Source organism: Pezoporus flaviventris, unplaced genomic scaffold (assembly GCF_033815535.1).
Source record: "Pezoporus flaviventris isolate CSIRO_AGI_PZ_B2104156 unplaced genomic scaffold, CSIRO_AGI_Pfla_v1 ptg000029l, whole genome shotgun sequence".
NCBI lineage: Eukaryota > Metazoa > Chordata > Aves > Psittaciformes > Psittacidae > Pezoporus > Pezoporus flaviventris.
In genome coordinates, this window is record NW_026892577.1 from 18,764,790 (window position 1) to 18,777,244 (window position 12,455).

At 44.5% G+C, this 12,455-nt stretch overlaps 1 protein-coding gene across 4 annotated transcripts in view; it reads right to left on the reverse strand.

The window, feature by feature from the left end:
* Positions 1–6,895, reverse strand: part of PPP3CB (protein phosphatase 3 catalytic subunit beta) — a 42,255-nt gene extending 35,360 nt beyond the window's left edge. For all 4 annotated transcript variants that reach the window (XM_061459425.1, XM_061459423.1, XM_061459424.1 and 1 more), the window contains exon 1: positions 6,464–6,895. In XM_061459425.1, the coding sequence (XP_061315409.1) occupies positions 6,464–6,533 (70 nt within the window). In that variant the 5' untranslated portion in view covers positions 6,534–6,895. The remainder of the gene's footprint in view (positions 1–6,463) is intronic.
* Between the last annotated feature and the right edge of the window lie 5,560 nt (positions 6,896–12,455).

Here is a 12,455-nt window from a genome sequence, read left to right on the forward strand (position 1 = left end):
CCCCTTTCCAAGTCACAGATTTCTCATCTTTGTTGATCCACCTTCCATGATAGGCAGTCAGTGCCTTTGAACATATCTTTAGATAAAGAAGAAAATCAGGAAAAGGTACCAAAATTACAGGCTGCTGTTCAAGATGCACATATAACACGAGGCATATAATGGCATGATGGTGTATTCTCTTTTCTGAACTCATCTTCTAATATTCCCTAAACTCCTCTCAGCCTGTTTGACTGCCACTGTACTAATATTTTCATAATATTATCCATACAGACCCTAACATTTCTTTTCTGAGTTCACTACCCTCTACATTTAAGCGAAAATTGATCTTTCCCTCCTTGTGGAGTCTACTCTGCCTTTATTAGAACAGCATCTCCTGCAATTTCTTTGCCCAGGCACTCGGTCTTACAAGAGCTATCTGAAACATCTCTGAAGTTTACCATCCTGAATAAGTGTTACTATTTGCCATTCACTTTGTTTTCTAATTAACTTATCAATACATTTAAAGAGCCCAGATGACAGATGTTAACCTCACTCAACTATGGAAGTTTATAACCTAATAACATCTTTTCTTTACCAATTTTGATCCAAAAGAGGATATTTTCTCTTTCGCTTAAAGACTCTGACGGAGGAACCCAATGAATAGCTTTGCTTGGATCAATCAGCCAACTGCCTCCTCGAAAATATTCTAACGACTTCTCTTGCATTCCATCTATAAAAACTGTACCAAGTCCTCTTTAATACCTTATTTCCCCAGGGGCATAGTTAGTCCACTCTTTCTTACAAGTGCTATGAGTCTGCTTAAATTAAACTTACTGATCTACAGTTCCCATTTCAATCTAGAGTTTATAAAAAAATGCTGCTGTGCTCTATCTCTCAGGCTCAGAAGATGAGTTATGCCAGAGGCTATGGAAAATAAATCTGCAATTTTGCACCCAAAAACCCCAAAAGAAATCCTTCAGAGCCACTGGACAAATATCTTCTGGTCCTGGGATATTTTTTGAACATTCGTTTTGTTGATATGTTCTGAAACCACTTACATTTCAATGAGACAATTCTTTGGTCCCACTCAACAATAAGAACTGACTCATGTATGGAAGTGTCCTTACTTCCTTATGCAATAAATACACATGTAAGTACTCACCGATTTTTCTGCTCTGGCCTTAACTTCCCAAGCCTCCACTGCCAATTTGTCCTACTGAAGTTAAGGCAGGCTTCCATTTTTGGGTGGGCCTTCTTGTTGTTAAGATTTATTCATTCTAACCATCCTCGCAAAACAAAGCATAAGGCCAGTCAAGCATTCACTTGTCAGAATTCAGCTCCATTCCATTGTCTCTCCCAAAAGAAAATTGTGATTTTTTTTTTTTTTTTTAAGGATGACCTTTAAATACTCTCTTTACTCTGCTGCAATTCTGGATCATTTCAGAATCATTTCTGACCAGCAGCATAAAGGCATTCTAAGTGCCTTATAATATTTTTAAAACAGCCTTCATGCTGCCTGTAAACATTTATCCATTTACCTGTTGGGGTTTGGTTTGGTTTTTTTTTGGTTGGTTGGTTTTCTTACCAGTCTGTGAATGCTGAAATTGTGATGATTTCTGTGATGATTTCTTTATGTCTTACACAGAAATCATTGTTAAAAAGTAGTTATTAATGTCTTAATTTAGGACCCTGCTGAAGGATATGAGTTACTTCTCTTCGCAATTCTCTGAAGAGTTGTTTCAACGAGCTACCATTTACTATCCACGATGACTGCCTGTCAGTCAGACTCTATCATGACTTTCCTCCAAAACAAAGGAGTTGGTTGATGAGAAAATGAACATGGGCCGGCAGTGTGCACTTGCAGCCCAGAAAGCCAACCGTATCCTGGGCTGCATTAAAAGGAGTGTGACCAGCAGGTCGAAGGAGGTGATCCTGCACCTCTACTCTGCTCTTGTGAGACCTCACTTGGAGCACTGTGTGCAGTTCTGGTGTCCTCAACATAAAAAGGACATGGAACTGTTGGAACAAGTCCAGAGGAGGGCCACAAGGATGATCAGGGGACTGGAGCACCTCCCATATGAAGACAGGCTGAGGAAGTTGGGGCTGTTCATCCTGGAGAAGAGAAGGCTGCGTGGAGACCTCATAGCAGCCTTCCAGTATCTGAAGGGGGCCTATAGGGATGATGGAGAGGGACTCTTCATTAGGGAATGTAGTGACAGGACAAGGGGTAACGGGTTAAAACTTAAACAGGGCAAGTTTAGATTGGATATAAGAAGGAAATTCTTTCCTGTTAGGGTGGTGAGGCACTGGAATAGGCTGCCCAGGGAGGCTGTGAATGCTCCATCCCTGGCAGTGTTCAAGACCAGGTTGGACGAGGCCTTGGGTGATACGATTTAGCGTAAGGTGTCCCTGCCCACGGCAGGGGGGTTGGAACTAGGTGATCTTAAGGTCCTTTCCAACCCTAACTATTCTATGATTCTATGAATACCGAAGCTTCCCATTTCCAGAAGAACAGACATGATCTCCAAATTTAGCATAAAGTATCCATTAGTTCAACACAACAAAGTCCTGTGGATTGCTTCCGAAAACCTAGTAGCACCTGTAGTGGGCAAAGCACAATGGCATGAAGACAGAGTACTTCCAAGCACAACTTTGTCGGGTAGCTACCCACAGGTGGGTCAGAGAAGCCCTGATGCTTTGCCCTCCAAGGAAAGCCAATGAAGGCTCATCCCTACCATGCCCAGGACCACTCTATCAAACTGAGCTTACAAGCACTTCTTTTTCCTTTACTACAAGATAGCAAAACAGTTGTTTTGGTAGAAAAGATATACTACAAATTTAAAGTATAAAAGTCATATGCACTGAAAGGTCAGGTGTGCTGACTGAAGTCAGTCAATTATCATTCAAAAAGAAAAGGCAAACCCAAGCCCAAAAGCACCAGATACAGCAGGTAAGTATCAACAGCAGTTTAAAGAAAAAAGATACTATTTCCTCCCCCTGTGATTTTGACAGAACATAACAGAGGAAACTGCTACCTTCCATGAGACACTACCATCTTTTAAAGCTGAAGAGGGTGTCTTACAAAGGAGTGAATCAAGATGACAGGTTCATTTTCTCATCTCTATTTAAAAAAAGCAGTAACAAAAACCTCACCATAAGACACGTTTTGGAACCAAATGCCAAAAACTGACTCCAGACATTTCAATTTTACAGCTAACCATTAATTAATAGGAAACTCTGCAAGTACAAATTGCTTAGGCAAATTGCTTACACCATGAAAAGAGAAAATTTTGAGCTTTCTATACACTTTAAAAGCAACCAATCTGATGATACAATTCATACTTGGGAAGGTATGCCAGACCAACACAGCTAGACTGTTTCAGACTGCATATTTAAAGCCATTATCATGTGTATTATATATATATGCCTAATATGAACATTACACCTGATAACATTTCAGATTTTTTTCTAGATACATGCGTTTCCCACTAATTGCTAAATATACAGGTCAAAATACAAAGAGGGACACATCCTAATTATTATCCTACCTTATTAGAAGAGTTACTGATTATACAATAATGTAACTATTTTTTCTTGAGTACCTCTTGCCCACTTCTACCAACATATATTATTAGTGATAATGGATTTAATTTCTCATGGCCTCTGAAATGTAATAGCTATTTTTCCTCTCTTCCAGTAACAGAGGAAGAAGGCAAAGCTAAAATAAAAGCAAGAGATGAAACAATGCAAATACCAGGAGGCATTAAGTCCTGAATTCACATTTCCTCCTAAAAAGACCTAGTATATGGAGAGCATAAAAGCTGAAATATGGACCAATAGAGACACACCAGATAACATTACTACATTTTTCTCTGTAGCTTTTCTCAAGGACTTAAGACATTATAAATGAAGTATCTCAGAAAAAAAGAGGCAGAAAGCCTGGGTGCCCCAAGGATGTTTTTTTTTCTTGGGAACAGAGCTCACACAACACACACGCGCACACACAAATAACATTTGCAGAACACTTTCATGCTTTTTTTTTTCCCCTATAATGGATCACATTAAACAAAATAAATATGTCAAAAAAATGACCTTAAAAAGAATCCCCAAACCTTATTATGGTAAATACATACTAATAACTATCAATAAATAAGTGGACACTTAGGAAAAAAAGAGGCAATTTCTGCAATGAGCATCAGAGAAGTTAGAAGTATAAGACATTATGCAACCATGTGAACTGCTGTCTTAACAGTTCCACCAGCATGCCTGGTACACACATTTCCAGTATAAAAAGTTAACACTTTGGTGTCCTTTAGTATGCAATGTTGCCTTGACAAAAGCAGAGGGCCCACCTTAAGAAAGTATCGCCATATCTGCAATCTATTCATCGTAAACCCAGCAAGAGTACGGTGATCATTTCTTGGTATGCAAGAGGCAACACGTCTATTGGCGAACAGGGATGTGACAGTTGTCCCATTTTAACATGTTTTTAACTTATTTATGTTGCGTAGGTATTCCCAATAAGCACTGACGTAACCTGCAATCTTGCATCTCTGGAGTCACTGTACAAAAAACATATTTCCAACTTCACAGCACCTAATGGGGGATGGGGGAACCAAACCACCCTGTCCTTCATATCAGGAACACAGACAGCTTGGCACAGCTGTCCAGGCTTTCTCCAGAAGCCAGTGATTCAGCACAAGAGACATGGACAGGACAGGTCAACAGAAGGAATAGAGAAATGCTGCTACACTAACATTTAACTGGTTGTAACTATGTCAGATGAAGCTGTCAAAGCCTGATTACCTTTATAATAGTTATGCATCCTACACAACCAGGCTCAAAGAAATACTGTAACCCCAGGCTGTAATCCTGTTAGAGTGAAGCAAGCCTTACCTGTGATCCTCAACAACCAGATGAAGGTTTTCCAGCACACTCTAAGGTGTCTAATCACTTACCATTAGCTCTCTTAACGCTGTTTGAAGAACTTAATTTGTTACAAGAAATTGCAATAAAGCTACAAAAATCCAGCTATGCTTTATACTAGCACTAATGAGCACAAGTTTCCAATAGACTAGTTTTAACATTTTCTACTTTTGCTCTCGCAATTCCTTCAACCAAATCAACAGGTTAAGCAACCCAAAATGAGTAGCAGCTTACTGTGAGCAAAGCTTTCCAGCTTACTGGAAAACATGCTGATTTCCAAAACATACTATGGGATTCCAAAGCTTTAATTAGGACCTGATGAAGACAAAGATATCCTTTTAATTTCTCAAGACACTCCCCCCTCCCCCGTTACATAAAAAGTTAAATGGACAGATCTCTGACACTCTGAACTCCATCAGACCCTGTGCTCCCTCGGAACGTCAATCTTAAAAGCAGGCTGCTTTGTGTACAATCAGGAATTCCAAATATCACAAATATCATCACTGCCATCGCCAAATACAGCTCAATATCAAAACCTTCGAGATCAAAATAAAATGACTTGTCACTTGAGTCAACAAAACCTAGAAATTGTTTGAGGCGTTACCTATACCATCCTATAAACGACAATTTAGATCTAATGGATGTATTAAGGAGACTTTAACGTTGAAGGATTATTCTCATCACAAATACTAAAATAACACATTTGATGTGCTCCAGAGCGAGACTATTAATGTTTTACAGCGTTCTGGTTACTAAACCGTCTTAGTTTTACACAGATATATCTACTTTAAAAGGCTTTTACTTTTCTTTTCCCTGAGCAGTATAACACGTTCGACTTTTAAAGGCTTCCCACGAGACTGTCCTACCTAGAAAGGCCGCGAAGAAATAGATCAAGGTGATTTTTTTTCCATCAGAACAGGGAACCTGAGACCAGTAGCCAATAGAAAGGGCGGCAGCACCTTTCCACTCCCTCTTCCTCGGTGCTGTCAGCTTCTGCAATTACAAGGATCTCCTTTGCGCAAACAGAGGAAAACCCCCACAGAGAACGAGGCGTGAGGGGTCAGACCCCAGGCGGGGAAGCCGGCGGCCCCCGGCCTGCAGAGCACACGAACACTCGTGACAACAGCGGCCGAGCAGCGCATAGGAGCGGGAGGCGCCAGGGCCGCAGGCCGTGGGCGCTGCTTCCACCCGTGACACCGCACCCTCAGCCCCATGGGCAGCTCCTTGAGGCGGGCGGCAGCCCCGGGGGTCCCCGCAGGCAGGGTCTGCCCCGCTGCCGTCCCGGTCAGCCTCCACGCCCGGCTCGGCCTCCCCGCCCACAAGCCAAGCCGACCGGGTGTCTCTCCAGCGGGGCTGGGACCAAGCAGCCGTCCCGCGGTCACACCGCCCCCAGCCCCACCTGCGGGCGGCCCGGCGACCATCAGCCGCCCCCGCCAGCCCGTGCGCCACCCGGACTCGGGGTGCCGCCGCCCTCCGCCGCGCCGGGCAGCCATGTTCCCCGCGCTCCCGCCAGATCCGGGCCTGGTCAGCGCCAGGCCGCGATGAGAGGGACGCTCACCCTTGACGGCGCGCTCGCTGGTGGCGTGGGGCGTCAGCAGCAGCACCTTGCTCCCCTCCTTGGCGGACATCGCTGGGCGCTGCCGGGCTCCGGCCGCTGCTGCTGGGCGCGACGCCGCCTGGGTCCGCCTCCTCCGCCGGCGGGCTGGCGGGGAGAGGGGCGTGCGGCGGCCGGCGGCGGGACGGGGCGGGGCGGGGGCAGCTAGAGGCCCCGGGCGGCGGCGGCCCAGCGGAACATGGCGGCAGGCGCGGCTCCCAGCTCCTCGCGCAGCGAAGGGACAGTCCGCCTCGGGCCCGGCATGCACCGCGCCGCCACCCCACGAGGGGACTACGGGAGCGTGGCGAAACTCCTGGCTTCGCCGCGCCGGCAGCGCGCCCGTTAGGGAGCGTGGCGAAACTCCGCTCTCCCCGGGGCGGTGCCTCCCACGCGGGGCGCGGCGAGGGGCGGTGGCTGCGGCCCTGCGCCTCCGGGCTCTGCCCCGCGGCCGGGGAACGCAGGCGAGGAGCAGGGCGCGCCCCCGCCCCCGGGCCGAGAGTGAGGGGGGGAGGAGAGGGGCGGGGTAGGCGGCCCGAACCGGCGGCCACCATGGAGAGCTCCGCGGGGCCGCCCCAGCCGCTCCTCCAGCCGGGTCGAGGCACTGCCCAGCAGGCCGCACGGCGAGGGGAACCATTTTGTCAGGCGGCGAAGCAGCCACCTTCCCCGCCGAGCTGACCGGGATAAGCAGTGCCCCCGGACAGCACCTCGGAGCAAGGGACTGCATCCATTCCCTACCGGAGTGCCGCTCACCTACAACAGACGGCTGGAAGGGGCTCTACAGCCTGGCCTCTCAGGGGAGGCCTGAGGTGGAGAGAAGGAGTCTACAGGAAAGCTAGAGTGAGACTTTTTACAAGGTCGTGCGGGGATAGGACAAGGGGGAATGGCTTTAGACTGAAAGAGGGCAAATTTAGATCAGATAATAGGGAAAAAAATCTTTACTGTGAGGGTGGGGAAACACTGGAACAGGTTGCCCAAAGAAGTGCCATCCCTGGGTTCAAGGCCAGGTTGGATGGGGCTTTGAACAACCTGGTCTAGTGGAAGATGTCCCTACCTCTGGCAGGGGGACTAGAACTAGATGATCATTAAAGTCCCTTCCAACCCAACCTATTCTATGACTCTATGAAAAACCACTACCACCAGGTAAGTAAGCCAAATGTCTCTGCTCCATCCAGGGAGCTGAACACATGCAGCCAGAGCAGCAGCTGCCCCCTCCCAGTCTCTGGCACCCTTCAAAGCTGCATGAGAAGAAAATGGGGTAGAGGCTCTGCACCACTGGCCTAATCTTTGCAAATGCAGCAGGCTACAGCCCTTCCATTATATACAAACCACACAAATTATATGTAGAGCAACTGGCCCAGTGATATGGAGGGCATAAGACAGGCAAAAAGGCTGGTACAAATGTATTAAATCTAAGCTAATACGATCATTATTTATGACTATTCTTGCTAATGAAAAAGCCAAGTAGTTCTTGCTCTCCCCTTTGTACCAGTTAATTTCATTCTCTCTTTTCCAATTTAGTGTATTCTCAGTAGTACCAGTGTAGGTTGGCTGTAGGACTGCATTGTAGTTGAGATCATAGGAAATTACTGCATTTAAAAATAAAAAAAAAAAACACAACCCGAAACCAGACAAAAAGCACCCCAAAAAAAACCCAAACCTAAAATTTCCAAATTTGGTATCATTGAAATATCTGCCAACAAACACAGTCAGATCTAGTGAGCATCTAACATATACCTATATTTAATCAAATGCAGTATATCTAAAGAGTTGCTGCTTTGCATCTCAACTAATACAGCTCTTAGGCATTATTTGTACTGAGTTGTGCAAACTATTTCATGCAGTAAATCAGGAATTTAAGAAAGACAAACCATTTGGGGGTAATAGTTTCAGCAATGTCTTAGATCTTGCCCCATTCAGGTCCACCTGAGGCGAGTACCTGCCATCTTGATCATGAAAAGCTGTTTGGCTTAAGCAAAAATACATTGAAACTGATGGGTTACATGAGTACTTGGGTTGACCTTGCTTTTCAGTTACATAGCCAAGACAGTCTGAGCAAGAAACTTTGAATGAAACACTTCCAGGAAGACATTGAAAGGAAGCGACTGAAAATTTTAAAGGAATCAGAATTATAAACCCTTGAATTATTTATTAATGACACTTGTAAGACTACAAAATTCTGGAAAAACAGAATTCTATTAATTTCACGTCCACAAGTAAAATGTGTGCATGCATGCAAAAAGAGAGCTGGGATACCTGGGGAATTACAGACCAGTCAGTCTCACCTCTGTGCCTGGCAAAATCTTGGAGCAGATTCTTCTGGAAGGCATGCTAAGACACATGAAAAACAACAAGGTGCTTGGTGACAGCCAGCATGGCTTCACTAAGGGGAAATCCTGCCTGACCAATTTGGTGGCCTTCTATGATGGGGCTATGGAACTGATGGACAGAGGTAGAGCAGTTGATGTCATCTACCTGGACTTGTGTAAAGCGTTTGACACTGTCCCCCATGACAGCCTAGTCTCTAAATTGGAGAGACATCAATTTGATGGATGGACCACTCGGTGGATAAAGAACTGGCTGGATGGCCGCACGCAAAGAGTTGTGGTCAATGGCTCAGTGTCCGGCTGGAGACCAGTAACGAGTGGGGTCCCTCAGGGATTGGTGTTGGGACCGGTCTTGTTCAACACTTTTGTCGGTGACGTGGACAGTGGGATTGAGTGCGCCCTCAGCAAGTTTGCCAATGACACCAAGCTGTGTGGTTCGGTTGATAGGCTGGAAGGAAGGAATGCCATCCAGAGGGACCTTGACACGCTTGTGAGGTGGGCTGATGCCTGGAGAAGGCTGCATGGAGACCTCATAGCAGCCTTCCAGTATCTGAAGGGGTCCTATAGGGATGCTGGGGAGGGACTCTTCATTAGAGACTGTAGTGATAGGACAAGGGGTAACAGGTTAAAACTTAAACAGGGGAAGTTTAGATTGGATATAAGAAGGAAATTGTTTCCTGTTAGGGTGGTGAGGCACTGGAATGTGTTGCCCAGGGAGGTTCTGAATGCTCCATCCCTGGCAGTGTTCAAGATCAGGTTGGACGAGGCCTTGGGTGATATGGTTTAGTGTGAGGTGTCCCTGCCCATGGCAGGGGGCTTGGAACTAGATGATCTTAAGGTCCTTTCCAACCCTAACCTGTGATTCTATGATACATCAGAGTATCATGGAAGAAATCCTGGATAACTTTTGGATTTAATCTCTAAGATTTTCAGCCGTGGGAAGTACTTTTCGTTCTGCAAATGTCTGTCATCGTTCAACCAACTTAAAGGGCTGTTTCTTAAATGGAACAAAAGCTCATTTGCTTGGATAGCACGCACGTGTATCCTTTCAAAATATGCAGTGAGAGCATAGGCTAGGAAGAGCAGAAAGTAAATGCTGCTCCTGTTGACTTAGCATTAGCTTAGAGTAGATCTGCCAGAACAAAGAACAGGGAGAATGAGTTCAGTCTCTTGTTTAGGATCAGGAGAAGCGTGGTAATAAATACAGTTTGAATGTTTGACAGCATGAAACAGCAGAGTGATTCTCCTATTATAATGAAATTCATTTGTTCATACATTTCCAAACACAGAGGGAGCCTGAGATCTTGCAGAGTGTTGTTAGGAACCACCTCTTCACCTCACCTGAGTGCAGTCACCAAGAGAGATGCCTCTTACTTCTTTCACTTGCTTGCTTCTCTCATGAGCCCACAGCCAACATCCATCTCATTTCCTAGGGTATGAATTAAAAGGGACGGACACAGTCAGAACTCTGGTTGAGGAAGAAGCATAGCATAATTTAATTTTGCTATCATGCTGTGCAACAAGGAGACATCATCAGCTTCTAGGGATATTATCTAGTATACCTAGTGCCCTGTGTGCTGAAACACTTCCAGTTCTATATAGGCATGACATGAAGAAAAAGCTCACAGAGATGAAGTCTTGCTGGGTTTCATCCCCCATAATACATTAGGTTGATGTGATAAATGGTGTTACATCTCCCAACACCTCCTTAAAACATTAAAATAAATAATTCGAATATTTCTTTTGGATAAGAACAGCTAGAAAGAGAAATGAGCTAGCACAGTTGCCTTGGGGTTTTATTGCTGTAATTTTTCTAATATATTCCATCTTGCCTCATTAAATTACAGAGCACATGCCTTTGTCATTAAGAAAATACCAAAACCTACATCAGGGAGAAAGAACTACAGAACTCTACCTAAGCCCTTTAGGTTGTCATGTAGCATTGTCTCTAAATCTGCTAGGGACTCCAGAAGGGGCAGTCACATTGCCCCAACTTACCTCACAGTGCAAGCCAAGCTGATTGATTTGGAACATCTGGTGTTCAAGGAAACAAACAATTTCTACTGGCACCACAAGTAGTATTATGATTGTAGGAACTTACAAACATAATTACAAACAGAAACACGGCCTTGCAGGTAGAAGTGTATGCCTTTATAATCCTGAGTTTCCCACAAATGCCAGACAAAGTATTTCTGAAAAGCGGACTCACATTTTACTTCCTGTTCAGCTTTGCCACCAAGTGGCCATTCCATTCCACACATTTTAACACCCAGTTAAAACAAACCAAAACATAACAGGAAACAGCCCAATTCCTATCTATTCTTACTGGATATTCCAAACCATTAGGTAACAGCTATGCTAGCACTGGACTAATTTCTGAAGAACTACTTTCACAACAGAGAAACAACTCAGCAAGAGGAGCACACGGAACAACCAAGCCAATCCATCTTATTCCGTACCATGGGGAATGCAGCCATTTGGGATGTGGGTGATCTCTGACTTCCTCCTGCTTCATCTCAAAGCAGTACACAGTGAAGCTGCATGTGAAAGATGTTTAACTAAAAAGGTGTTATGTTAAAACCTAGACTTTTCTACGCCTCTCCTGACTGAGTATTGCAAGGTATAGTAGCAACAGAATTTTAGTAAATCATCACCTCAGACAACAAGTGCTGTTTACTGAAGTTCAGACAGAAGTTAGACATAAAAATGACTGTGAAATTCTGTAACCATCCCATGCAGAAGGTCAGGTGATCAGAACAGTCCCTTCTGACTAACAGTGACATATCTTTAAAACTGGCACAACACAATGTCCCAGAATCTAATTATCCAACAAGAACTTTTTGAAAAGTCTAAGAAGGAAATTGAATCACAGGAGAGAGAGATATATTCCAGATCCCGAGAGAAAGATGCACAGAGCAAATCATACAGAGATAAACCAGATCTGAGAGGAGAAGATGTGCTATAAGCGGCAGAATAAGATGAAGAAGACAAAACTTTTAACAGGTTGTTCCATTTGATTCTCACTAGTGAGAAACTAGTGAAACTGTCCTTTCTGAATTGCCAGAAACAGTACTGCAGTTGGTATAAACTACAAGACTTCCTCAGAACAGTCCATATTTTATTTTAAATATGTTTTTGTTGTACTGTTTCAGTATGAATACTTGAAAGCTTTATTTTAGGACATAAGATTTCCCTGCTGTCCCAAGCCAGTTTTATGGCATACTTTATTATCTGTAACATGAGGGTGTAACTCAGAAAGTTTGAAAGCATAACCTTAAGCCATTTTCTCCAGCATTATGAAATTGTTATCACTGCAATACCCTAGCTGACAATGTCATCCAGTACTGAGAAGTTGCACTGACTTAATTCCCCAAAACCCCAAATTATCAGAAAGTTGCTGATATAAATTACAAGCTACTTTACTATTACAGTCTATCCTGTTATGCCCCCTCCTTCACACATTTCCTTCATTCCCCAATAACCTCTGTGAGCAGGCTGTGCAAGTAAAGACTACATTTATTTTAAAAAAGCAAGTTAAGGCCAAAATCATTCCTTCCATCATATCACAACTGTAAAGTACAGGCTAAGGCATCCCAGCCTGTGCCACTTAGTCTGACTCCATCATTTTAGGT